Below are 24,764 nucleotides of genomic sequence, written 5' to 3' on the forward strand. Positions count from 1 at the left end.
AAAACAGCACCCTATTCCCTATATACTGTAGTGCACTGCTTTTGACCAGGGCTATGACTGACGATTCAAAATCAAATACAATTTGAAAGGTTGCGTTAACATATTTTGTATGTTTTCGCAGGTGCAGCAAAATGCCTACATTTCTAGCTCCAACAGTGCAGTAATACCTAACAAATACACACAAATCCCAAAAATGTTGAAGGAATTAAGTAATATCAGAATGAGCAATGTCAGAGTCCGGAATATATATATTTATATACTCATTCAAGGGTTTTCTTTATTTTTACTATTTTCTACATTGTAGAATAATAGTGACGACATCAAAACTATGAAATAACACATATGGAATCATGTAGTAACCAAAAAAGTGTTAAACAAATCAAAATAAATTGAGAGATTCTTCAAAGTAGCCACCCTTTGCCTTGATGACAGCTATGTACATAGGGCAGCAGTCTCTTAGCTGAGTACAGAGTAATGACTGATAATTAAAGCCAACAGATCTAGGATAGGCATTGGCAGTTACCCATTTCAGAAATGCATCTGTGAAATTACATTTCCCTTTTAAGTGAATGAAAAGTGCATAGGCTTCATATTAACTCTAAGCACATAGCAGCACATGCTACTGGTGGTGGTACTATCAATCTCTGGCCTGCTTCCAAGCATCTGCTGTAATTTGCCCTGTGTGCCAACCCAGGGTGTATCCCAAATGCCACCCTATTTCCTTTATAGTCCACTACCTTTGATCAGAGCCCATAGGGTTATAGTGCCATTTTGGGCACAACCATACTTTTCATGGGAGATGGTTGCATGCATCACATGTTTACAGGCAGAATACAGATGACATTACAGCAAAGAAATCAAGTTCAAAACGTCTTTATTAACAATGACAGTAGTGTTTATACAAGACCAGAGCTAAGATGAATCTAAAATAAATCAGATATGAAAAAAGATCCGAGCTAAACATGGATTGATATAATTTGGACTCATGGGCGGACAGGCCATCTGGCTATTCGGGCAAATGCCAGATGGGCTGGTCCATTTTTAGCCCAGTGGGCCTGTGTAACTTTTTTATTTTTGCGCAAAATGATAATTATCTGGGTAACATGGGGACCTCAAGGTGGGGGGGGATGGGCTGGTGTGGGGGCCACAACTAAAAAAATGGGCAGGTGTGTTAGAAATGCCAGGGCCGATTTCTGGTCCCAGTCCGCCCCTGTTTGGACTGGATTTGTTTTATCCCTTATAATGTATTATAAAAGTATAATAAATATGGAGGAAATTGTTTGAGAAGAGACTGAAAACCCCTGATGAGACCCTAGAAGAGCTGTAAACAGTTTGTTTTTTAAACTTCATTAAAATACAAAACACACATGCTTCCCACGTTGTTCCTGAATAGGCAGTTCATAGCATACATACCGGTACAAATGGAATCAAAGAGTTCATACTAAAAAAAGAAACATTAGGCTACACATCCTTCACAGACACGCAACGCAAGACAAGACTGACTATTCCTATTCCTCTGCTCTGACTAGAATGATCATCTCAAACTGATCATTTCATAAAGTCTGTATAGTAAATATACATGACGTAAATCTTCTTCTGACTACTGGGCTACATTTGAATACAGCCTGAGGTATGCTTTAACTTCAGCATTTGAGACGAAGCTCAAAATCAAAACCCCAAAAAATAGCTGGAACAAAATTATAGGAAATATTTAAATAATGCAGAGACGGCAGCTCCATTTGAAAGTTACATTTTAAAAACGACACACTTAAAGGGGTGCCTAAAAGCCACTGCAGCATCTTGTTCTTTTAAAGATTTGGATTTCAAAATAAAAAATATATAAAAACAGGAAAACGACTGCGCCAATAATGCCTTGCCAAAGTGCCATACCTCTGGTCGCTTTCCAGACCAACTACATGCATCGCATCAACCAATTGTTGTGTGCCACATCATCGACTGAGCAGTCGGGAATCAGATTGCTATATCATATGGTGCGGTTAGCTGATACGTTAAACACCTATCCAGGAATTGAGATCTGGCATGCATCTGCAATGTAGTCAACTAGGAACGTGACCATTATAACTTGTAATCCTGTCAGTTAATGACCATTGATTGGTCTGACCACCAAATAGAACCCCAGGTCTAACCTGTCCTTCAACAAACACAGTGACCAAAACAACAACAAAACAACTGAGAAAATTCACAAATCAATATTCCCTTCTTTTCTGCTTATTCTGCTTACGCCCAATGTCTACCTCATCCAGTCTAAGCCCAGATAGCTGGAGGTCTTGGAGGGATTGGGCCAGGGGCTTATGGACTTGGACGGGCAGGGGCCGCTGGACCCGGATGGGGATGGGCTTTAGGTCAGGGTCAGACAAGATGGGGTCTAAGGCTGGCAGAGGGAGGTAGCCTCCGTCTCTGGGCAGACACAGGCAGCATCCAGCACCAGCCAGGTCCAGCTCGCTGTACTCGAAGCCAGCCCTCTTGAGGATCTTGAAGTCCACCATGTCCATGGACTCACTCATCTCCACCAGAAGGTTCCAGAACATACAGCTCAGCATGATGCCCATCAGCTGCAGAGACACACAGGGAACAGAGCAGAAAGGCCAGTAGCATTTAGACTCTGACACTGGGACTAGTACACCACACAGCCCATCAGCTGGAGAGAGAAGGAACATAGAAGACCAGAGAGACCAGTTAGAGTTAGACTCTGATACCCTATTCACTTTATATTCCACTACTTTTGACCAGGGCCCATATGGACAGGTACCCACAGCCAGGGGGAAATATTACAGCTGTAGATACAAGGACCATGTAACTATGTACTTAAATATATTGCACTGTCATGTGTGTGTTTAATGTGCTTGTATGTACCTGACACTACAAAAGTTGCAGAGTCACACAAATATCCAACTTTTGAATTAATTAATATCTTACTTTGGTCCCAAGGTGAGCTATGCCTGGGCAAGCCAACTTGAGCGTGCTGTTGTCCATTCCCCAGTGCTTTAAAAATGGACTAGTTCACCTGAGCTGGCCTGATAAGAACCCCCAGTTTCCTTTTCCATTTGAGAAAGTTTTCTGCAGCCAGTCTGTGGTCTACTGAACCCTGGTGTACTGGACTGTCTGTCTGCTACTGAACCGGACTGTCTGTCTGCTTCTGGACTGTCTGCTTCTGAACAATCTGCTACTGGACTGGACTGTCTGCCTGCTACTGGACTGTCTGTCTGTCTGTCTGCTACTGGACTGTCTGTCTGTCTGCTACTGGACTGTCTGTCTGTCTGTCTGTCTGCTACTGGACTGTCTGTCTGTCTGCTACTGGACTGTTTGTCTGCTACTGGACTGGACTGTTTGTCTGCTACTGGACTGGACTGTGTCTGCTACTGGACTGGAATGTCTGTCTGCTACTGGACTGGAATGTCTGTCTGCTACTGGACTGGAATGTCTGTCTGCTACTGGACTGGACTGTCTGTCTGCTACTGAACTGTCTGTCTGCTACTGAACTGGACTATCTGTCTGCTACTGGACTGTCTGTCTGATACTGGACTGCCTGTCTGTCTACTACTCGACTGGACTGTCTGTCTGCTACTGGACTCATGACCTAATAGTGCAGCGGCTGCAGACTCAGTATGTGGTGTTATTACACGTCTCCAGGGGGGCTCGCATAGAAGTCTGGCTGCAAAACTTTCACAGCACAGGAGAGGAGTGAGGCCGGGGTAGGAAATGGAAGAGAGAGAATGGATGAAAGAGAAAGAGTAGAGGAAGAGAGAATGGGGGGACAAAATAAATTAGAGACAGACAACAGATAATCAAGGTAGATGGATTATTTTAAATATGTTATTGGACAATAAACAGATTTGGCTTATTAACCTATACGGTCCAAATAATGATGATCCAAGCTTCTTTGAAGATATATAAACTAATTTATCAACTCTACAAGCAACACTAGACTATTATTATGGTGGGGGATTTTAATATGGTTTTAAATACTTTCTTATGTCATTATCTCTGGCACCAAAAGTTTAAAAAGTGTTGATAGGGGACAGAATGCTGTCGGATCATCACATAATTGGCATAAATATATTACTCTTTCAGAAATTCTACGCGGGAGAGGATATTGGAAATTGAATCAAACCCTACTGGATGATAACTTGTTTTTAACTAGGACAGAATAATTTATAACTGACTTTTCCCGACATAACATACAGATCCTTACTGTATGGGACACTTTTAAATGTGTCTTTAGAGGCCATGCAATTCAGTACTCATCTATAAAACAAAAGCAATTTAGATCAAAAGAGTCCAAATTAACAAAGGAAATTGAAGGACTAACAGTAAAGTTAGATAGCAATAAAAACTGTACCATAGTGGCACAGAATATGATAGAGGAAAAATAAATGGAGGAACCTATTCAAGAAAGATCCAGTGTAATAAATTATAAAAATTAAGCAAATTGGTTGGAATATGGGAAAAATGCACCAGATTCCTTTTCAATCTTCAACATAGAAATGCATACCACTTTTTTGATATACTCAGAGGACCATTATTAGTATGTTTTAACCACTCCTATATAAACTGTAGATTATGGGACACACAACAGGGTCAGATTTCATTATTACTGAAAGGATCCAAATGGTATATATAAAGATCCAGTCCACAAAAAAAAAAAAAATTGGAGGCCTCTTACACTTCAGGGTTGTGAGGCAAAACTTTTAGCTAAATGCTTGGTGCATATAATTAAAAAGGTATTGTCGTATTATTCATCCTACTCAGACAGGTTGTTTTACATGGACGATACATTGGAGGTAATATAAGACAAATACTGGAAACAATTGGATAGTATGAAATATCGGGGAAACCAGGCCTGGTTTTCATAGCTTATTTTGAAAAGGCTTTTGATAAAGTACGACTGGTGTTAATATATACAGTGGGGAGAACAAGTATTTGATACACTGCCGATTTTGCAGGTTTTCCAACTTACAAAGCATGTAGAGGTCTGTAATTTTTTATCATAGGTACACTTCAACTGTGAGAGACAGAATCTAAAACAAAAATCCAGAAAATCACATTGTATGATTTTTAAGTAACTAATTAGCATTTTATTGCATGACATAAGTATTTGATACATCAGAAAAGCAGAACTTAATATTTGGTACAGAAACCTTTGTTTGCAATTACAGAGATCATACGTTTCCTGTAGTTCTTGACCAGGTTTGCACACACTGCAGCAGGGATTTTGGCCCACTCCTCCAGATCCTTCATGTTTCGGGGCTGTCGCTGAGCAATACGGACTTTCAGCTCCCTCCAAAGATGCTCTATTGGGTTTAGGTCTCCCAGCCTTGTGCAGGTCGACAATTTTATCCCTGATGTCCTTACACAGCTCTCTGGTCTTGGCCATTGTGGAGAGGTTGGAGTCTGTTTGATTGAGTGTGTGGACAGGTGTCTTTTATACAGGTAACGAGTTCAAACAGGTGCAGTTAATACAGGTAATGAGTGGAGAACAGGAAGGAAAAACTAACAGGTCTGTGAGAGCCGGAATTCTTACTGGTTGGTAGGTGATCAAATACTTATGTCATGCAATATAATGCAAATTAATTACTTAAAAATCATACAATGTGATTTTCTGGATTTTTGTTTTAGATTCCGTCTCTCACAATTGAAGTGTACCTATGATAAAAATGACAGACCTCTACATGCTTTGTAAGTAGGAAAACATGCAAAATCGGCAGTGTATCAAATACTTGTTCTCCCCACTGTAAATGCCTAGAATATTTCAATTTTGGAGAATCTCTTATAAAATAGGTTTAAGTTACGTATAGTAACCCTAGATATAAAATAGTAAATAATGGCTACATCTCAGAAAGTTTTAAACTGTCAAGAGGTGTAAAACAAGGTTGTCCACTATCGGCATATCTATTTATTATTTCCATCGAAATGTTAGCTGTTAAAATGAGATCCAACAATAATATCAAGGGATTAGAAATCCGTGGCTTAAAAACAAAGGTGTCATTGTACGCTGATGATTCATGTTTTCTTTTAAAACCACAATTAGAATCCCTCCACGGCCTCAGAGGATCTAGATACTTTTGCTAACCTCTCGGGATTAAAACCAAATTATGATAAACTTTTACATTATCGTGTAGTTTACCAATAAGATGGTCTGACGGGGATGTGGGCATACTCGGTCTACTTAGCCTGAAAGAAAAAAATTATTTCACTCCAAAAACTTTTAGTAGAAAGTGAGCAAAAATAGACAAGATCTTGCTACCATGGAAAGGAAAATACCTGTCTATTTGTGGAAAAATCACCCTTATTAACTATTTAGTCATTTCACAGTTTACCTATTTGCCTATGGTTTTGTCTACACTGAGTGACCTGCTTTTATATTATATGAACAAAAATTATTCAATTTAATTTGGATTGGAATGGCAAACCAGACAAAATTAAAAGGGCCTATTTATATAACAAATATGATTTTGGAGGGCAGAAATGATTAAATATTAAACCATTAGACCTCTCACTAAAGACATCAGTCATACAAAAGTTATACTTAAATCCAAAATGGTTCTCTAGTAAATTAGTAAGACTGTCTCACCCCATGTTCAAGAATGGCCTTTTCCCCTTTATTCAGATTACAACTGCTCACTTTCGTTATTTGAAAACGAAATCAACTCCAAAATATAATTATTTTCTAAACAAGCCCTAGAAAGTTGGTTGCAATTTCAGTTTAATCCACCTGAAAAGACAGAACAAATAATACAACAAATATTGTGGTATAACTCAAATATACTACCGTAATTAATTTTAAAAAAATGTATTTTTTGATATAATTTTTAAAAAAGGTCTAATTTTTGTAAATTATATCATAAATAAGACTGGTGGAGTTACATCACAGATGCAGCTAACACAGACATGGAAAAGCCTGCTCTACCCAAAATTACAACCAACTATCAAATCAAATCAAATCAAATTTTATTTGTCACATACACATGGTTAGCAGATGTTAATGCGAGTGTAGCGAAATGCTTGTGCTTCTAGTTCCGACAATGCAGTAATAACGAGCAAGTAATCTAACTAACAATTCCAAAAAAACTACTGTCATACACAGTGTAAGGGGATAAAGAATATGTACATAAGGATATATGAATGAGTGATGGTACAGAGCAGCATAGGCAAGATACAGTAGATGATATCGAGTACAGTATATACATATGAGATAAGTATGTAAACCAAGTGGCATAGTTAAAGTGGCTAGTGATACATGTATTACATAAGGATGCAGTCGATGATATAGAGTACAGTATCAACGTATGCATATGAGATGAACAATGTAGGGTAAGTAACATTATATAAGGTAGCATTGTTTAAAGTGGCTAGTGATATATTTACATCATTTCCCATCAATTCCCATGATTAAAGTGGCTGGAGTAGAGTCAGTGTCATTGACAGTGTGTTGGCAGTAGCCACTCAATGTTAGTGGTGGCTGTTTAACAGTCTGATGGCCTTGAGATAGAAGCTGTTTTTCAGTCTCTCGGTCCCAGCTTTGATGCACCTGTACTGACCTCGCCTTCTGGATGGCAGCGGGGTGAACAGGCAGTGGCTCGGGTGGTTGATGTCCTTGATGATCTTTATGGCCTTCCTGTAGCATCGGGTGGTGTAGGTGTCCTGGAGGGCAGGTAGTTTGCCCCCGGTGATGCGTTGTGCAGACCTCACTACCCTCTGGAGAGCCTTACGGTTGAGGGCGGTGCAGTTGCCATACCAGGCGGTGATACAGCCCGCCAGGATGCTCTCGATTGTGCATCTGTAGAAGTTTGTGAGTGCTTTTGGTGACAAGCCGAATTTCTTCAGCCTCCTGAGGTTGAAGAGGCGCTGCTGCGCCTTCCTCACAATGCTGTCTGTGTGAGTGGACCAATTCAGTTTGTCTGTGATGTGTATGCCGAGGAACTTAAAACTTGCTACCCTCTCCACTACTGTTCCATCGATGTGGATGGGGGTGTTCCCTCTGCTGTTTCCTGAAGTCCACAATCATCTCCTTAGTTTTGTTGACGTTGAGTGTGAGGTTATTTTCCTGACACCACACTCCGAGGGCCCTCACCTCCTCCCTGTAGGCCGTCTCGTCGTTGTTGGTAATCAAGCCTACCACTGTTGTGTAGTCCGCAAACTTGATGATTGAGTTGGAGGCGTGCATGGCCACGCAGTCGTGGGTGAACAGGGAGTACAGGAGAGGGCTCAGAACGCACCCTTGTGGGGCCCCAGTGTTGAGGATCAGCGGGGAGGAGATGTTGTTGCCTACCCTCACCACCTGGGGGCGGCCCGTCAGGAAGTCCAGTACCCAGTTGCACAGGGCGGGGTCGAGACCCAGGGTCTCGAGCTTGATGACGAGCTTGGAGGGTACTATGGTGTTGAATGCCGAGCTGTAGTCGATGAACAGCATTCTCACATAGGTATTCCTCTTGTCCAGATGGGTTAGGGCAGTGTGCAGTGTGGTTGAGATTGCATCGTCTGTGGACCTATTTGGGCGGTAAGCAAATTGGAGTGGGTCAAGGGTGTCAGGTAGGGTGGAGGTGATATGGTCCTTGACTAGTCTCTCAAAGCACTTCATGATGACGGATGTGAGTGCTACGGGCGGTAGTCGTTTAGCTCAGTTACCTTAGCTTTCTTGGGAACAGGAACAATGGTGGCCCTCTTGAAGCATGTGGGAACAGCAGACTGGTATAGGGATTGATTGAATATGTCCGTAAACACACCGGCCAGCTGGTCTGCGCATGCTCTGAGGGCGCGGCTGGGGATGCCGTCTGGGCCTGCAGCCTTGCGAGGGTTAACACGTTTAAATGTCTTACTCACTTCGGCTGCAGTGAAGGAGAGACCGCATGTTTCCGTTGCAGGCCGTGTCAGTGGCACTGTATTGTCCTCAAAGCGGGCAAAAAGTTATTTAGTCTGCCTGGGAGCAAGACATCCTGGTCCGTGACTGGGCTGGGTTTCTTCCTGTAGTCCGTGATTGACTGTAGACCCTGCCACATACCTCTTGTGTCAGAGCCGTTGAATTGAGATTCTACTTTGTCTCTGTACTGGCGCTTAGCTTGTTTGATAGCCTTGCGGAGGGAATAGCTGCACTGTTTGTATTCAGTCATGTTACCAGACACCTTGCCCTGATTAAAAGCAGTGGTTTGTGCCTTCAGTTTCACACGAATGCTGCCATCAATCCACGGTTTCTGGTTAGGGAATGTTTTAATCGTTGCTATGGGAACGACATCTTCAACGCACGTTCTAATGAACTCGCACACCGTATCAGCGTATTCGTCAATGTTGTTGTCTGACGCAATACGAAACATCTCCCAGTCCACGTGATGGAAGCAGTCTTGGAGTGTGGAGTCAGCTTGGTCGGACCAGCGTTGGACAGACCTCAGCGTGGGAGCTTCTTGTTTTAGTTTCTGTCTGTAGGCAGGGATCAACAAAATGGAGTCGTGGTCAGCTTTTCCGAAAGGGGGCGGGGCAGGGCCTTATATGCGTCGCGGAAGTTAGAGTAACAATGATCCAGGGTCTTTCCACCCCTGGTTGCGCAATCGATATGCTGATAAAATTTAGGGAGTCTTGTTTTCAGATTAGCCTTGTTAAAATCCCCAGCTACAATGAATGCAGCCTCCGGATAAATCGTTTCCAGTTTGCAGAGAGTTAAATAAAGTTCGTTCAGAGCCATCGATGTGTCTGCTTGGGGGGATATATACGGCTGTGATTATAATCGAAGAGAATTCTCTTGGTAGATAATGTGGTCGACATTTGATTGTGAGGAATTCTAAATCAGGTGAACAGAAGGATTTGAGTTCCTGTATGTTTCTTTCATCACACCATGTCACGTTGGCCATAAGACATACGCCCCCGCCCGTCTTCTTACCAGAAAGATGTTTGTTTCTGTCGGCGCGATGCGTGGAGAAACCCGCTGGCTGCACCGCTTCGGATTGCGTCTCTCCAGTTAGCCATGTTTCCGTGAAGCAAAGAACGTTACAGTCTCTGATGTCCCTCTGGAATGCTACCCTTGCTCGGATTTCATCAACCTTGTTGTCAAGAGACTGGACATTGGCAAGAAGAATGCTAGGGAGTGGTGCACGATGTGCCCGTCTCCGGAGTCTGACCAGAAGACCGCTTCGTTTCCCTCTTTTTCTGAGTTGTTTTTTTTTTTTGGCCGCTGCATGTGATCCACTCGGTTACACTGGTTGTAAGGCAGAACACAGGATCCGCATCGCGAAAAACATATTCTTGGTCGTACTGATGGTGAGTTGACGCTGATCTTATATTCAGTAGTTCTTCTCGGCTGTATGTAAAGAAACCTAAGATGACCTGGGGTACTAGTGTAAGAAATAACACGTAAAAAAAAACAAAAAACTGCATAGTTTCCTAGGAACGCGAAGCGAGGCGGCCATCTCTGTCGGCGCCGGAAGTACGCAGCTAATTACATCATTATCACAAAAATGGCCTACCATCTATAAGCTGTTAGTGTCTTAATGACCGTTCCACGGGTGCATGCTCATTCATGTTTATGGTTCATTGAACAAGCATGGGAAACAGTGTTTAAACCTTTTACAATGAAGATCTGTGAAGTTATTTGGACTTTAATTATATTTGAAAGACAGGGTCCTGAAAAAGGGACGTTTCTTTTTTTGCTGAGTTTATGTATGTACAGTTGAAGTCGGAAGTTTACATACACCTTAGCCAAATACATTTAAACTCAGTTTTTGACAATTCCTGAAACTTAATCCTAGTAAATATTCCCTGTCTTAGATCAGTTAGGATCAACACTTTATTTAAGAATGTGAAATGTCAGAACAATAGGATAGGGAATGATTTATTTCAGCTTTTATTTCATACATCACATTCCCAGTGGGCCCGAAGTTTACATACACTCAATTAGTATGTGGTAGCATTTCCTTTAAATTGTTTGACTGGGTTAAACGTTTCGGGTAGCCTTCCACAAGCTTCCCACAATAAGTTGGGTGAATTTTGGCCCATTCCTCCTGACAGAGCTGGTATAACTGAGTCAGGTTTGTAAGGCCTCATTGCTCGCACATGCTTTTTCAGTTCTGCCCACACATTTTCTATAGGATTGAGGTTAGGGCTTTGAGATGGCCATTCCAATATCTTGACTTTGTTGTCCTTAAGCCATTTTGCCACAACTTTGGAAGTATGCTTGGGGTCATTGTCCATTTGGAAGACCCATTTGCAACCAAGCTTTAACTTCCTGACTGATGTCTTGAGATGTTACTTCAATATATCCACCTCATTTTCCCATCTATTTTGTGAAGTGCACCACTCCCTCCTGCAGCGAAGCACTCCCACAACATGATGCTGCCACCCCCGTGCTTCATGGGTGGGATGGTGTTCTTCGGCTTGTAAGCCTCCGCCTTTGTCCTCCAAACCTAAAGATGGTCATTATGGCCAAACAGTTCTATTTTTGTTTCATCAGACCAGAGGACATTTCTCCAAAAAGTATGATCTTTGCCCCCATGTGCAGTTGCAAACCGTAGTCTGGCTTTTTTATGGTGGTTTTGGAGCAGTGGCTTCTTCCTTGCTGAGCGGCCTTTCAGGTTATGTCAATATAGGACTCGATTTACTGTGGATATATATACTTTTGTACCTGTTTCCTTCAGCATCTTCACAAGGTCCTTTGCTGTTGTTCTGGGATTGATTTGCACTTTTCGCACCAAATACGTTCATCTCTAGGAGACAGAACAAGTCTCCTTCCTGAGCAGTATGACGACTGCGTGGTCCCATGGTGTTTATACTTGCCTACTGTTGATGAACGTGGTACCTTCAGGCATTTGGAAATTGCTCCCAAGGATGAAACAGACTTGTGGAGGTCTACAATTTATTTTCTGACATCTTGATGCCCAATTTGTCAAGCAAAGAGGCACTAAGTTTGAAGGTAGGCCTTGACAGACATCCACAGGTACACCTCTAATTGACTCAAATGATGTCAATTAGCCTAACAGAAGCTTCTAAAGCCATGACATCATTTTCTTGAATTTTCTAAGCTGTTTAATGACACAGTCAACTTAGTGCATGTAAACTTCTGACCCACTGGAATTGTGATACAGTGAATTATAAGTAAAATAATCTGTAAACAATTGTTGGAAAAATTACTTGTGTCATGCACAAAGTCCTAACCGACTTGCCAAAAGTATAGTTTATTAACAAGAAATTTGTGGAGTGGCTGAAAAACAAGTTTTAATGACTCCAACCTAAGTGTGTGTTAACTTCTGACTTCAACTGTATATGGATATATATATATTCCCCAAAATGTTGAAATGATGCAGACAATTACATTGATAGAAGCAAGAATCTATCCGCAATATTAAAGCTGATCCACCCCCTTAAAAACAACGACAGACAGACAGACAGACAGACAGACAGACAGACAGACAGACAGACAGACAGACAGACAGACAGACAGACAGACAGACAGACAAAAGCTGTAAACTAGACAAAAACACAAACCAAGTGAATGGATAATAATAGTAAGCTACAAACCCTGAGCCATTACAACTGACTTTATAACACAATAAAATCATCCAGCTGCTTGTTGGTTATGAAAGCACTACAGAGGCATTAAGTGGAAGCTGGCTAAGATACATGTAGGATGGACCCTAATCAAGGATAGTACACTATATACGGTATAGGGTGCCATTTAGAACACGTCCATGGTTGAGATCTGGGTGAACGGAAGACAAAATACGAATGAAGTGGTGGACAGACAGAGACAGACTGGCTAGGAGGCTGTGAGAAACCTCTCAGGGATGAGGCGACTGGGTGACTAGACACACACACACACACACACCTGGGGCAGGTAAGTTGGTTGTCTGATTGGAGGCAGTTGAGCAAATGTGTGTGTTGGGTGTTTGTCTGTGTCTGTGACTGACCTGTGGCAGCCCTATAGCACAGCAGAGTCCAATAGTTGCTCCCACGTTGTCTCCCATCCACAGGTTGACAGCATGGATACAGCCCTGCACATGGATCACCTCATCCAGGAGCTCACGCTGACAGAGAAAGAGAGAAGACAGGTAGAATGAAAGAGAGAGAGACTACAGTACATGAGATGCATTTGACTGATTGTAGTTATGTTTTAAATATATGTCATCAAGGCAAAAGAAAGACAGTAATTTCACAGATGATGAGGCACTACAATGCTAACATGAACAATAGAAAAACAGTGGATTTTCTTTGTTTTTATCTACTACGACAAACTAATATTGTGCCTTAAACTAATAAACTATTCCCCACAAACACCTGAGATTTTCCATAGTACCAAAGAAAATATGGAGGTGAGAACATCTCAAGGACAGAAAACAGAGACAGCTGAATCAATATCACAACAACACCAGCCACTACCAGCTGGCACAATATATCGTGACTCAGTTAGTCTACCTTATTTTCAGCATGCTGCAGCTAGAGAAAATAAAATGTTTTGGGGCCATAAAAGTAAATGATCCTGCTGCTGCTCTTTTCCCTTTTGTAGTCTCTGAATGCGTCCCGATGCAGGCCCTGGTCAAAAGTAGTGTACTATGTAGGGAAAAAGGTGCCATTTGGGACGTAACTTCTGTCTCTGTGCAGAATGACAAACTCAGACTAATGAAAACACAGACTAATGAAGGCCAGAAAGTGAGCAGAACACTGGGGGGGGTTCACAGCCTATTAGGAGTGGAATATAGCAACTTATTTTACCCGTACCTGTTGGCTGAGAGTCTTGTAACCACAAAGAGTGTTGACAACCTCTCCCACCTGGGTAAAATGAGACAGGAAGAGATGAAGATCATGAAGAAGAGGATTCATGTATTGTCCATTCTTCTGTGCAAAGATAAGAAGGAGAAAAACTACAAACATTTCCTAAGTCAGATATGCTTGTAGTGGCCCAGTTAAAAATACATCTACGCACGTTGGACACACACACATCCCCTAATCTGTGTTTATAGCTGTTTGGTGCTTTGGAGTTGCCCTGCGTGGGCACTGACCAGACAGAGGAAGAGGAAGAGAGAGAGAGAGAGAGAGAGAGAGAGAGAGAGAGAGAGAGAGAGAGAGAGAGAGAGAGATACAAATAGATGGAGAGGAAGAGAGAAGGAGAGGAATAGATGAAGAGAGAGCGAGACAGAGAGGGAGAGGAAGAGAGAGAGAGATAAAGTGTGAGAGAAAAAGAGGGCAGAAAGAGATAAGCCAGAGCGTGAGTTAGACAGGGAGAGAGAGAATGAATCATGAGCTCAGTAAATTAATTTGATTAGCTCCCACTCTCTCCACTGATGCTGAGGTCTCGGGTCTCTTCCTGTGCCTGAGTGGCTTTACACATTTCACTGTAACCAATTCAGCCAGCGCTAATTACCTAGTAATGAACCATGAGGCCAGGGGAAGTACTGGCAGGTGGAGAGAGGCTTTACTGAGAGCTAAACATGGATCCCTCCAGTCACTGCATTCACACAGCCAGCCAATTCCGATCTTTTTCTGTTCCCTTGTTGCCATACAGTTCTGTGCGTGGGGAGCCTAGATGAGCACTAAATGAGATCCACAGAAACATGTCTCCCCCAGAGATGTGAGAGACTGATAGGCTGATAGGGAGGGCAGGTATAATATTGGATAAGGTTCATGTGTTATCGGATCCTAACTTTCAGAGCTCCTTTCATTCATTCACACACAGTCTAGATGAGAGGTGAAAAGTGAGGAGTCGAGAACAGTTTTAGCATTCACCTTGTGGGGGACACAGCATGTATAAGGGACGCCACAGGCCAGTGGCCCGGTGCCATTGCAGAAATGGTATTGATTGACACCCCAGTCCTTGTAGTCGTCCCCACCACAACAAGAGAACTAGAGAGAGAGAGAGAGAGAGAGAGAGAGGTTTAATAAAAAATCAGTTAAGTCTTGTTTTTTACTAGATCAATCACACTCTATCCATGTCAGTTAGGGCTGCAAAACTACAGGTAATTTACCGAAGTTACCAGAATCTTCATTACTTTTGGCAATTAAAGACGCACTATGCAGAAATCGCTTTGCCATTTGCTGGATGCAAAAATGTGACAAAACAAGCCATGTATAGTGTAGAGAATCATTGTACCATCTAAACCACTGTGAAATATCTTTTCCAGAACCAACAATACTGTATTTTCAGCTGTTTGAAACTGGTGTACAAAACTGAAAGTAAAAGACAGCAAAAAATAAACTTAAGAGCAGGAGGCATAGAAATTGAGCACAATAGAACAGATCTACCGCTTCTTGGACTTGCTTTCAATGAAAAGGACATAACACACATTTCTATGTGAATTTGGTCAGGTCGCCCAAAGTTACATAATGCAGCTTTAATAGAAAATCTATGGCAATCTATCGTAACGTTGGTCATTTATATTTAAATATATATATTTTATAAGTATTCATATACAGCGCCTTCAGAAATTGATTAAATACATTTTATTTTCTCACCCATCTACACACAATACCCCATCATGACAAAGTGAAAACATGTTTTTAGAATGTAATCAAATGTATTAAAAATGGAACACATAACTAACAGAACTTATATTTCACATGTGATAAGGCCAGAGATAATTACAGACACCTGTGATAATGTGAAGTACCCAAAAGGGCCACTAGATGTCTTGTGATAGGTTACATATAATCCTTGAAAATCCTGGTAGTTTACTGGTAAACATATACATCTTACAGTAATATACCTTCTCTTTGCAACCCTACCCACTGGGCACAGATGTCAATTCAACGTCTATTCCAAGTTGGTTTAACATAATTTCATTAAAATGACGTGGAAACGATGTTGATTCAACCAGTGTGTGCCCAGTGGGTAATGTGTGGGTGTGTGCCCAGTGGGTAATGTGTGGGTGTGTGCCCAGTGGGTAATGTGTGGGTGTGTGCCCAGTGGGTAATGTGTGGGTGTGTGCCCAGTGGGTAATGTGTGGGTGTGTGCCCAGTGGGTAATGTGTGGGTGTGTGCCCAGTGGGTAATGTGTGGGTGTGTGCCCAGTGGGGCAGCAGGTAGCCTAGTGGTTAGAGCGTCTGGCCAGTAACTGAAACGTTGCCAGATCGAATTCCCGATCTGACAAGGTAAAAATCTGTCGTTCTGCCACTGAACAAGGCAGTTAACCCACTGTTCCTAGGCTGTCATTGTACATCAGAATTTGTTCTTAACTGACTTGCCTGGTTAAATAAAAAACGGTCAGTGGCCTCTTCATTCAGTACACACCACTATTTCCGGTCTGTTGCTTCTGATAATGAAAAGGGAATCAGTCTTCTTACCTTCTGTTGCACAAAGTCCAGGATGTTTTTGAAGTCCAGATCATCGTAATAGTGTTTAATTCCCTCTCGTATACTGCTCTGGAACAGGGCTGATGTCTACAGGGAGAGAGAGAGAGGAGGGATGATAAGCCATGAAATTCCTCATCCATCACATTGAATGCTTCTTTGATGTGATCTTATCGTGACTGGAGGCGATGCCAGAGGCGACACTGGTGAACATGTGTTACAGCTGTGTGTGTGTGTGTGTGTGTGTGTGTGTGAGACAGAGAGAGAGAACTGACCTTTTTCTCAAAGATGAGCGCAACGATGAGAGCCACAGCCTGCAGGAACAGTAGCACACACAGCACACACAAAAACTGGAAGACAGATGGAGAGAGGGAGAGAATGCACTTAGCATGCCATGTACATATCAAGCCAGAGGGACCAGAGATTGCTGGGCTGAGATTGGCAACACCATCCTCAGGTTGACTGACATATCCCAGTCAGCAGAGTCCCCTTGTCCTGTCCCCTCCTCCTCCCACTCCATATACCTTGGGTCTCCTCAACCTAATCTCTCAACCCTCCTATTCTTTCCTTCATCCCTTCTCTTTTCCATCCTAACCTCCATCGCTCCTCATATCCCCCCGTCCCCCCTCCCATCCCTCCCTCTCTCACCATGTGTAGCAGGGTCTTGTTGTCCCTGAGGGAGCCCACCATGCCCACCAGGGAGACGGTGAACATCACCAGGCCCAGCAGGATTAGCACCACAGCGGGGGCCAGGAACACCCCCTCCAGGGTACGGTTCTTCTGACGCTCCACCTCCGCGTACACCCCCACGCACAACACACACAGGCCCAGGAGCTGGGGGAGGGAGAGAGAGAGGGAGAGGCAGGGAGAGGGGGAAGAAGAGAGGGTAGGGGTTGGGGTGAGATGGTCAGAGCTCTGCAGTGTGCCATCTTTCTGAATAAGCATCATTTCATGAGAGCAGTGTGCATAGAAAGCCTAACCAAGCAACGTTCAAAGCTACCGTTTCCCTTGGATTGTGTTGTAAACTCATAGCTGATGTCAAATAACATGGACTTCTTCAAAATAGCATGGATAAGTCCCAAATGGTACCCTATTCCATATAGTGCACTTCTTTTGACCAAAGCCCTGGATGTCTTCCTCTCTAGTGGTAGCATCCTGATGATACGACCCATTTTCCTTGTTCCTTGTAGTTAATTAGGAAACACAAAGGGCTTTAGTTTAAAGTTGGCAAATGACGACAGGAGATGGTGGTTAGAGAACTAGGCCAAGGCTAGCTGCTGTGTTGTTGTGGCATCAGCCTTGTTAGCAACAAACAAACCCCACTTGACTACCTCCTGCTGTGCCATTTGAGAGCTTTCAAAACCACGGCAGGGTGGGTCTCACGTTGTCTGCATCCCAAATGGCACCCTTTTCCCTTTATAGTGAATTAAAGGGACTATAAAAGGCACTAGCCTATATCGGGAATAGGGTGCCATTTGGAATGCAGACTGACTCATAATGATAGTCCTTTCTTTCTGCAACAAACAATCTTAACCCCATAGGCCTACCTATTGATTCTCAATTAGGAAGAGAGGCAATCTGCACTAAGAAAGCAAGCCTCATCACTCTTTCCCTACTTTAGTCCATTCACGACTGCCAGCACCACCCCGCCCAACATCGGAAAAAGTCCCTACCCAGCGGGGTGCAAAAATCAAGTTGAATCAACGTGGAATACTGATTGGATTTGCAAAAAGTCATCAACTTAAGGGAATTTCAGATTTTTTTCACCCAACTTCACTCAAAGTAGGGTCAAATTGTAGGTTGATTTCACACTGAATTCACGTTAGTTGACAACTCAACATGTAAATCAAAACTAGACGTTAAAACGACGCCTGTGTCCAGTGGATATTTTCAAAAGATGTAGGCCTACTTTTAGTCTCTCACAGCGGTTAGCTAATTTATCATTCATTCTGTCATCCACTGTAGCGTAAGGAGGCTACACACACACTGAGACTGAGAGACAAACCAATCATCTTACAAAATAACAAACTTCAGACTGATAAGAAGCAATGCAAATAGGCTACACAGTACACATACTCTCTCAAAGGATTAGTCGACTGACTCTCTCCTTCCCAAAGGAAACCTACACACAAAACTGTGTGAAATTACACAAAGCAGATTGAACAGACAAGGAGAAGAAATAGCATTCATTAACAATGAGTGCTCCTGCATGGCTTTGGGCCAGGGGAGCTCTTGGGGGAACACTAGCCAAGGCATTACATCTGAACACGGCAGAGGAGGCAGTGCTGAAAGGAAAAAGGATTAACGAAAGAAGTTAGAAAGAATGGAGAAAATAAAAATCAAAGCGGGGGAAGTTCCTGACATGTTGTACTTAGTTCATACTCAGCAGCAGTATGGCTGACGAAGGGAGAGAGAGACAGGCAGAGAGACAGAGCTACAGACAGAAAGGTGGTGTGAAAATTGAACATGAAATTGACTGCAATTTCCTGTGAGGTGAGCGGGAGAGTCATGGACTGTGAGAGAAGGTGAGAAAGCAGAGAGGGAGATGGCTGAGGAACGCTCAACTCCGTTCTCTTATATCGAGGTGGAGTTGAGTAGTGATAACTGGTCGCGTGATTTGGTCGCGTGACTAAAAACAACATTGAGTCACCATCAGTCGTTACTTGTAAAAATGTAAATACTGAACATGCTTACCGGTACCTATGTTTGACCTGTGCTACTTTGGTCCTTCCACATTAAAACATGTATTGAAGAAAACCACAAACTTTTCCCTCATTTGTGTCGCACAACTCAGCGTGAATGTGAATGTACCAACTGAATCCCAGCTCACATAGTACGTCAAGGCCGCTACGTCTCCAGTTGAGCAACACAAAGGAGCACGGTTGTACAGGTCAATCATAGGTACAGGTAAGCGTTATCAGAATTGACATTTTTACAAGTATCAACTGATGGTGACTTAATGTTGTTGCTAGCAAATAGCGAGACCAGTTATTAATAGTCAACTCCGCATTGATATAAGAGAACGGAGTTGAGCTTTCCTGAGCTAAGAGGGAGAGAGAGAGGGATTCATTATACCCGCTGATTGATTCCAGGATGACGAGTATTCACTAAAAATGGTGGCGGAAAGAGAGAATGATGGCAGGACAGGGTTACATTTAACTGATAAAGTAACTGGATGAGTAAAATAGACTCACCATCTAAATCTGCTGACTCATCCATTAGCTTAGGCTATGGTTTGAAGTTCAAATTTGACAAATAGAAAAGAGGCGGCGAGCACTAGGATCTGTTCAATAGTCTGCTTTAAAGACTTTCTATTCTACCACCTTTCAGGCAGCAACTAGAGGCCTAACTATAGGGGCACACAATGGAGCTAGCACTCAAAAGGTTGTCTATGGTGACTCATAGAGATGGGCGAATCAAATTAAATTGTATTTGTCACATACACAGTTTACAGCAGGTATAAAAGTTGCAGTGAAATGCTTGTGTGCTAGCTCCCTCAACAATGCAGTACATTAGTCAATATGTATCATAACAATAATACGTGTAAAATTTAAACAATAACAAGTATGAGTGTGGGTGCTTGTGTGTTTGTGTGTAAGGGTTAAATGTGTGGAGACTGGAGAGTGCAAATAATAATAATAATAATAATCTAAATTGCAGATAGTCTCTGAGGTCCAGATAGTCTCTGAGGTGCATGTCTGTGCAGGGAGAAAGCTAGTTCAGCATTCTGATGGCCTGGTGGTAGAAACTGTCTCGGAACCTGATGCTCCGAAAAAGCTTGCCAGATGGTAACAGAGTGAAGAGTTTGTGGCTCGTGTGACTGGAGTCCTTGACAATCTTACTCAAACATCGCCTGGTGTACAGTGGCAAGAAAAAGTATGCAAACCTTTTGGAATTACCTGGATTTCTGCATAGGTTTGTCATAAAATGTGATCTGATCGTCATCTGTCACAACAATAGACAAACACATTTTGCTTAAACTAATAACACACAAACAATTATACGTTTTCATGTCTATATTGAACAGACTGTGTAAACATTCACAATGTAGGGTGGGAAACGTGTGTAAACCCTTGGATTTAATAACTGGTTGACCCTCCTTTTTGCAGCAATAACCTCAACCAAACATTTTCTGCAGTTGCGGATCAGACCTTCACAACGGTCAGGAGGAATTTTGGACCATTCCTCTTTACAAAACTGTTTCAGTTCAGCAATATTCTTAGAATGTCTAGTGTGAACTGCTCTCTTGAGGTCATGCCACAGCATCTCAATTGGGTTGAGGTCAGGGCTATGACTGGGCGTATTTTCTTCTGTTGAAGCTATTCTGTTGTTGATTTACTTCTGTGTTTTGGGTCGTTGTCCTGTTGCATCAACCAACTTCTGTTGAGATTCAATTGGCGGACAGATAGCCTTACATTCTCCTGCAAAATGTCTTGATAAACTTGGGAATTCATTCCATCGATGATAGCAAGCTGTCCAGGCCCTGAGGAAGCAAAGCAGCCCCAAACCATGATGCTCCCTCCACCATACTTTACAGTGGGGATGAGGTTTTGATGTTGGTGTTCTGTGCCTTTTTTTCTCCATACATAGTGTTGTGTTCCTTCCAAACAACTCAACTGTAGTTTCATCTGTCCACAGAATATTTTGCCAGTAGCGCTGTGGAACATCCAGGTGCTCTTTTGCGAACCTCAGATGTGCAGCAATGTTTTTTTGGCTTCTTCCATTGTGTTCTCCCATGAACATCATTCTTGTTTAGTGTTTTACGTATCGTATACTCGTCAACAGAGATGTTAGCATGTCCCAGAGATTTATGTAAGTCTTTAGCTGACATTCTAGGATTCTTCTTAACCTCATTGAGCATTCTGCACTGTGCTCTTGTAGTCATCTTTGCAGAATGGCCACTCCTAGGGAGAGTAGCAACAGTGCTGAACTTTCTCCATTTCTAGACTATTTGTCTTACCGTGGACTGATGAACATCAAGGCTTTTAGAGATACTTTTGTAACCATTTCCAGCTTTATACAAGTCAACAATTCTTAATCTTTTGAGATCTCTTCTCTTCAAGGCATGGTTCACATCAGGCAATGCTTCTTGTGAATAGCAAACTCAAATTGTGTGAGTGTTCTTTATAAGGCAGGGCAGCTCTAACCAACATCTCTAATCTCGTCTCATTGATTTGAATCCAGGTTAGCTGTCCTGACTCCTCACATACTTTTTCCAACCTACACTGTGAAAGTTGAAATGATGTATTCAATATAGACAAGAAAAATACAATAATTTGTGTGTTATTAGTTTAAGCACACTGTTTGTCTACTGTTGTGACTTAGACAAAGATCAGATCAAATTTTACGACCAATTTATGCAAAAATCCAGGTAATTCCAAAGGGTTCACATACTTTTTCTTGCCACTGTACATGTCCTGGAGGACAGGAAGCTCACCCCCAGTGATATATTGGGCCGTCCACACCACCCTGTGTAGAGCGTTCCAGTAGAGGCGGTGACGCAGCCGGTCAATATGATTGTGCAGCTATAGCAATTCTTGAGGATCTGAGGGCCCATGTCAAATTTCTTCAGTCGCCAAAGATTGAAGAGACACTGTTACGCCTTCTTCACCACAGTGGTGGTGTGTATGGTCCATGTCAGATCCTCTGTGATGTGCACATCGAGGAACTTGGAGCTTTTGATCCCCCGCTCCCCCTGTTTCCTATAGTCCACAATCAGCTCCTTAGTTTTGCTGACATTGAGGTTATTTTCCTGGCACCGCTCTGCCAGGGCTTGTCACCGTCGGCGATCAGGCCCACCACCGTCGTGTTGTTGGCACTCATATACGTTCATAAAGACATCACTTAAACACTGAGTCACTAATCAAGGTTAGGTTGCATTTCGTTACATAAATTATCGACCATACCGATCAATTTTATCCCAAGCATTTTTGCTGATATCCTTCATGACGATATGTAGCCTATTCTAGAGAAATGTGACGTTTGAAATTAAATAGGTTTGCTAATATGGGTGATTGTTAATGGGATAATCGATGGCTACTACCATCAAACTGGTAGTAGTAGTTTACAGGATCATTAAAAAATAATTGTGGTAGACATTAAATGTTAGATGATTATCATTCTACTTATCATATCAATTCATGCAATTTATCGCAACTTTTGTCCATATTGCACAGCTCTATACTGATGTATAAGCAAAGAAAATGAATTGAAAGCAAGCTAAAGTCATCAAGCCACCCATCCTTATCTCTTACTAACTTTCCCAGTTCCCTTCCTTCTCTCTTTCAGCTGTAGCATCCTCACTGCCTGGTGGTGGGATGACAGTAAAGACTGACATTGCAGCATCCTACTGGATTAATGCATAATCTTCACAGACCTTTCTAGGGAGTTGTGCCTAACCACTGTGCTTCTACACCTGCATTGCTTTTAGGCTGGGTTTCTGTACAGCACTTTGAGATATCAGCTGATGTATGAAGGGCTATATAAATACATTTGATTTGACAAAGCAGAGCAGAGAGTACAGTTCATCCCTCTTAGGAGCAATGGGACAGGGGGCTCTCAATCTCAAGCCCTCACTCTCAGAGTAAAAGCCTCTCAACACACAGCATGTCCAAATGGCAACCTATCCCCTATGTAGTGCACTACATTTGACCAGGGCCCATAAAGCACTGGTCAAAAGTAGTGCACTATGTAGGGTATAGGGGACACACAACAATATTACTGCACGCAAAGCTTATCACCAAAGTACAGCTGGTAAAGCAAATGACAGTCTGTAACTTGTGCCACATGGTACCCAGAGATAGGTATATGGTGCTGTGTTGCGTGTGGGTGGGTTGGTTGCATGCCCTTCCTGAAAAGGCTGTGTCAGAAACCCCAAATCATGTGACACTGGTAGACAAAGTGTACACACAGTAGTATTTCCTTGACATTATTTGTTCTTCTGGCAAGAAATTTGATGCCAGAGAGTTAGCTAGCGTACTAGGAAGATGCAGTACAGATAGCTATACTCTGCAAAGACAAAGCAGAGCAGAGCAAACGGTTCATCCCTCTTGGGGATGGTTGCTCTCAATCTCAAGCCCTCACTCTCAGAGTAAAGGACTCTCAACACACAGTTATTGTCCCAATGGCACCCTATGCCCTATATAGTGCACTACTTTTGACCAGGACCCAGATAGAGCTCTGGTCAAAAGTAGTGCACTATGTAGGGAATAGGGGACGCACTCCACCCCTTTCACTGTATCACTCAGTAGTCCCACGCCCTGCCCTATACCACAAAGCAGAAAGGAGAGTGTAGCCTAGTGAGGTAAATGAACAACTAACATTATATCAGACAGAGTGTACACACAGTAATATTTTCTTGGTATTATTCGATCTTCTGGCAAGCAATTTGGCACTAGAGAGTTAGCTAGCGAGCTAGGAAGATACCGATAGCTATACTAGCTAGCTACTACACTGGCTAGCTAGCTAAACAAAGGTAGTGGTTTTCTGACAGCCAACAATGTGGTCCCCCCTAGCCCATTCAAATAGACGGCCATTTCCTGCTTGGGTTCTTGAGAGCTAGCTAGTGGTCACCAACCCTGTCCCTGAAACCAACAAGTCCATATTAACAACACTTACCGAGAAGAGCATTGAGTAGACATTTAAGGTGAATTTGATGAAATAATAGAAGCGGTTGCTGTTTCTCACTTCTTTGTATGAAGGCATACTGCTTGGTAGCTGAAGAAGCTAGCTAGCTAGCCAAGACACTAACGTTAGCTAGCTAGCTAGCTAGCTATGCTAGTAGAAGAATATCAACAACACTGCACTGATTAGCTATTTCAGCAAATTAGCTAGCTATATTATCGGATTTAATTTTCAAAACGTCTCAATTTTGCACAAGGACTTGAACGCTTTAATTTATCTCAAATAGCTACTCCCGTTAAATTTTGTCTCACACACACAAATCCCCCTCTATTCCCACAAACAATAACTTCCGTGCACGCTCTGATTTGGCCACATAATTTAAAGGGCCAGAGCGGTGAAATACATTGTACTAACGAAGTAATTAACGTGTCATCTCACTCTATCTTTTAAAAATAATTATCGAAATACATAGCAATTTCGTTTTTTTTGTTTTTGTTGCTATTTATAGCAATTATACAACAACACTCGATTATTACAGTATGATCACGTGCAACAGCCCAGATGGTAGACAAAGGAGCTTGCTTTCATCATCCAGACATGCATTGCTTGCTTTCCTTTGGAACGAACATCTTAAAGGAAATGGGTCACATCCAAGGTTCCCCTTAGCCGCTTAATAGGCTGTGTCACTACCCGAAAAATGTCACTGTTACTGGACAATGAGCATTTAATCCCTGCTATTGCTCATTATTGCATCAGCTCTTGTTGGTGTATTTTTGGCACACATGTATGTGATGTAGATACTGGATACTAGGCTATTACTAGGTCAGTAGTCTTTGTTGTAACTTACATTTTAGAAGCCGC

The 24,764-nt window shown here is 42.4% G+C and overlaps 1 protein-coding gene across 2 annotated transcripts; it reads right to left on the reverse strand.

Annotated features, from left to right (window-relative positions):
* Positions 1 to 857: 857 nt before the first annotated feature.
* On the reverse strand, positions 858 to 24,271 carry LOC112262670 (tetraspanin-15-like). Of its 2 annotated transcripts, XM_024438350.2 has the most exons (9): positions 24,061 to 24,271; positions 23,898 to 24,013; positions 16,929 to 17,114; positions 16,556 to 16,630; positions 16,275 to 16,370; positions 14,722 to 14,838; positions 13,717 to 13,767; positions 12,909 to 13,025; positions 858 to 2,573 (listed from the first exon to the last, which is right to left on the reverse strand). In XM_024438350.2, the coding sequence occupies exons 2-9, from the start codon at positions 23,982 to 23,984 to the stop codon at positions 2,208 to 2,210; spliced, it is 1,095 nt and encodes a 364-aa protein (XP_024294118.1). In that variant the 5' UTR covers positions 23,985 to 24,013; positions 24,061 to 24,271; the 3' UTR covers positions 858 to 2,207. The 2 variants fall into 2 exon arrangements, with proteins under 2 accessions (XP_024294118.1, XP_024294117.1); XM_024438349.2 differs by having other exon boundaries at positions 23,898 to 24,270.
* Between the last annotated feature and the right edge of the window lie 493 nt (positions 24,272 to 24,764).

Source organism: Oncorhynchus tshawytscha, linkage group LG12 (assembly GCF_018296145.1).
Source record: "Oncorhynchus tshawytscha isolate Ot180627B linkage group LG12, Otsh_v2.0, whole genome shotgun sequence".
In the NCBI taxonomy this organism is placed as follows: domain Eukaryota; kingdom Metazoa; phylum Chordata; class Actinopteri; order Salmoniformes; family Salmonidae; genus Oncorhynchus; species Oncorhynchus tshawytscha.